At 38.4% G+C, this 1,108-nt stretch overlaps 1 protein-coding gene across 1 annotated transcript in view; it reads right to left on the bottom strand.

Moving 5' to 3' along the window:
- Positions 1-61: 61 nt before the first annotated feature.
- LOC102675152 (cationic amino acid transporter 2) overlaps positions 62-1,108 on the bottom strand; it is a 36,052-nt gene continuing 35,005 nt past the window's right edge. Inside the window, 4 exon segments of the mRNA XM_031515084.1 lie at positions 62-403; positions 622-749; positions 843-936; positions 1,033-1,108. The exon segment at positions 1,033-1,108 is cut by the window's right edge and continues 39 nt beyond it. Coding sequence (XP_031370944.1) covers positions 78-403; positions 622-749; positions 843-936; positions 1,033-1,108 — 624 coding nt within the window. The 3' untranslated portion in view covers positions 62-77.

Consider the following 1,108-nt stretch of genomic DNA (forward strand, 5'->3'; position numbering starts at 1 on the left):
CAACGCCGGTCAGGCTCGTATAATAATTTATCTTGATATCATCAAATATATATATTTATATCGACGCTTGTAGCCGTTCAATCATCCCAGGTGGGAAAACTCTCCTGGTCAATGAACAGCGACGATTGGCCAGAAATTACTGGCCTTTGGCTCGGTGTACCACCGAAGTTTGTGCTGCCAAACACAGGCTGCCCAAACGCATCAAGCTGTTGGCTCTCGTAGATACTACGATCGGTCGTCGTGTAAGACGGATGCATCTGCTGTTGCTGTTGTTGCTGTTTTTGCGTATCTGTCACCGTCAGCTCGATATTCCCGGCTGAAACAGTCTCTTCCAAGTTCTCTGAAGCGTTTCTTTCCTCCAGAGTGCTGTGTTTGATACCGTAGTAGAAGTACATGATGAAACCTGTGATCGGATTGATACTAGGTTAGGTTGATTTTATCGATCGATGATAAAGATTGTTCAAAATTGGAAGAGAAAGAAACATCGATAAATTATTGATAATCAAGGAACATCGACAATTTTGATGATCCAACAATCATGGTTGATTATTTAATAGATAGAAAGTTAATGAATTGATTATATTTTTGAGAATAATCACGATACAATCGAGTATATTTTACCGAGAATCATCCAAACGGTGAATCTGACGAGAGTTAGGATGCTCAGCTTGAAGATGAGGTATATATTCACGGTGACGGCAATCGCAGGTACGAATGGCAAACCTGGTGTCATGAACATCACACTGTTCCTGAAACAGGCAATTGAAAAATAAACAAGTAGATAAAGTTGCTTGAGAGAAGAGATATCATCATCAAAATTTATCATCGTCTTCTAAATTTACCTATTCTGTGGTTTTCTACTAATGGCAAGCAATATCCCAATAATGGCAAAGAGAAAAGCGAACATTAACAATGTAGTAAATGTCCCCATATGTCCTAAAGTGAAAAATATTCGATATTACTACATCATTGTGTATTTCATTCGAAAGAGAAAGATAAAAGATAAAACGTATCTATCCCTCTGCAACTTACCCATGCCGCAAACTACGATTAAGTCGAAGATGACGATTAGCAAGTATAGTATTCCTACTAATTTCATGACATAACG

Source organism: Apis dorsata, unplaced genomic scaffold (genome assembly GCF_000469605.1).
Source record: "Apis dorsata unplaced genomic scaffold, Apis dorsata 1.3 scaffold_4, whole genome shotgun sequence".
NCBI lineage: Eukaryota > Metazoa > Arthropoda > Insecta > Hymenoptera > Apidae > Apis > Apis dorsata.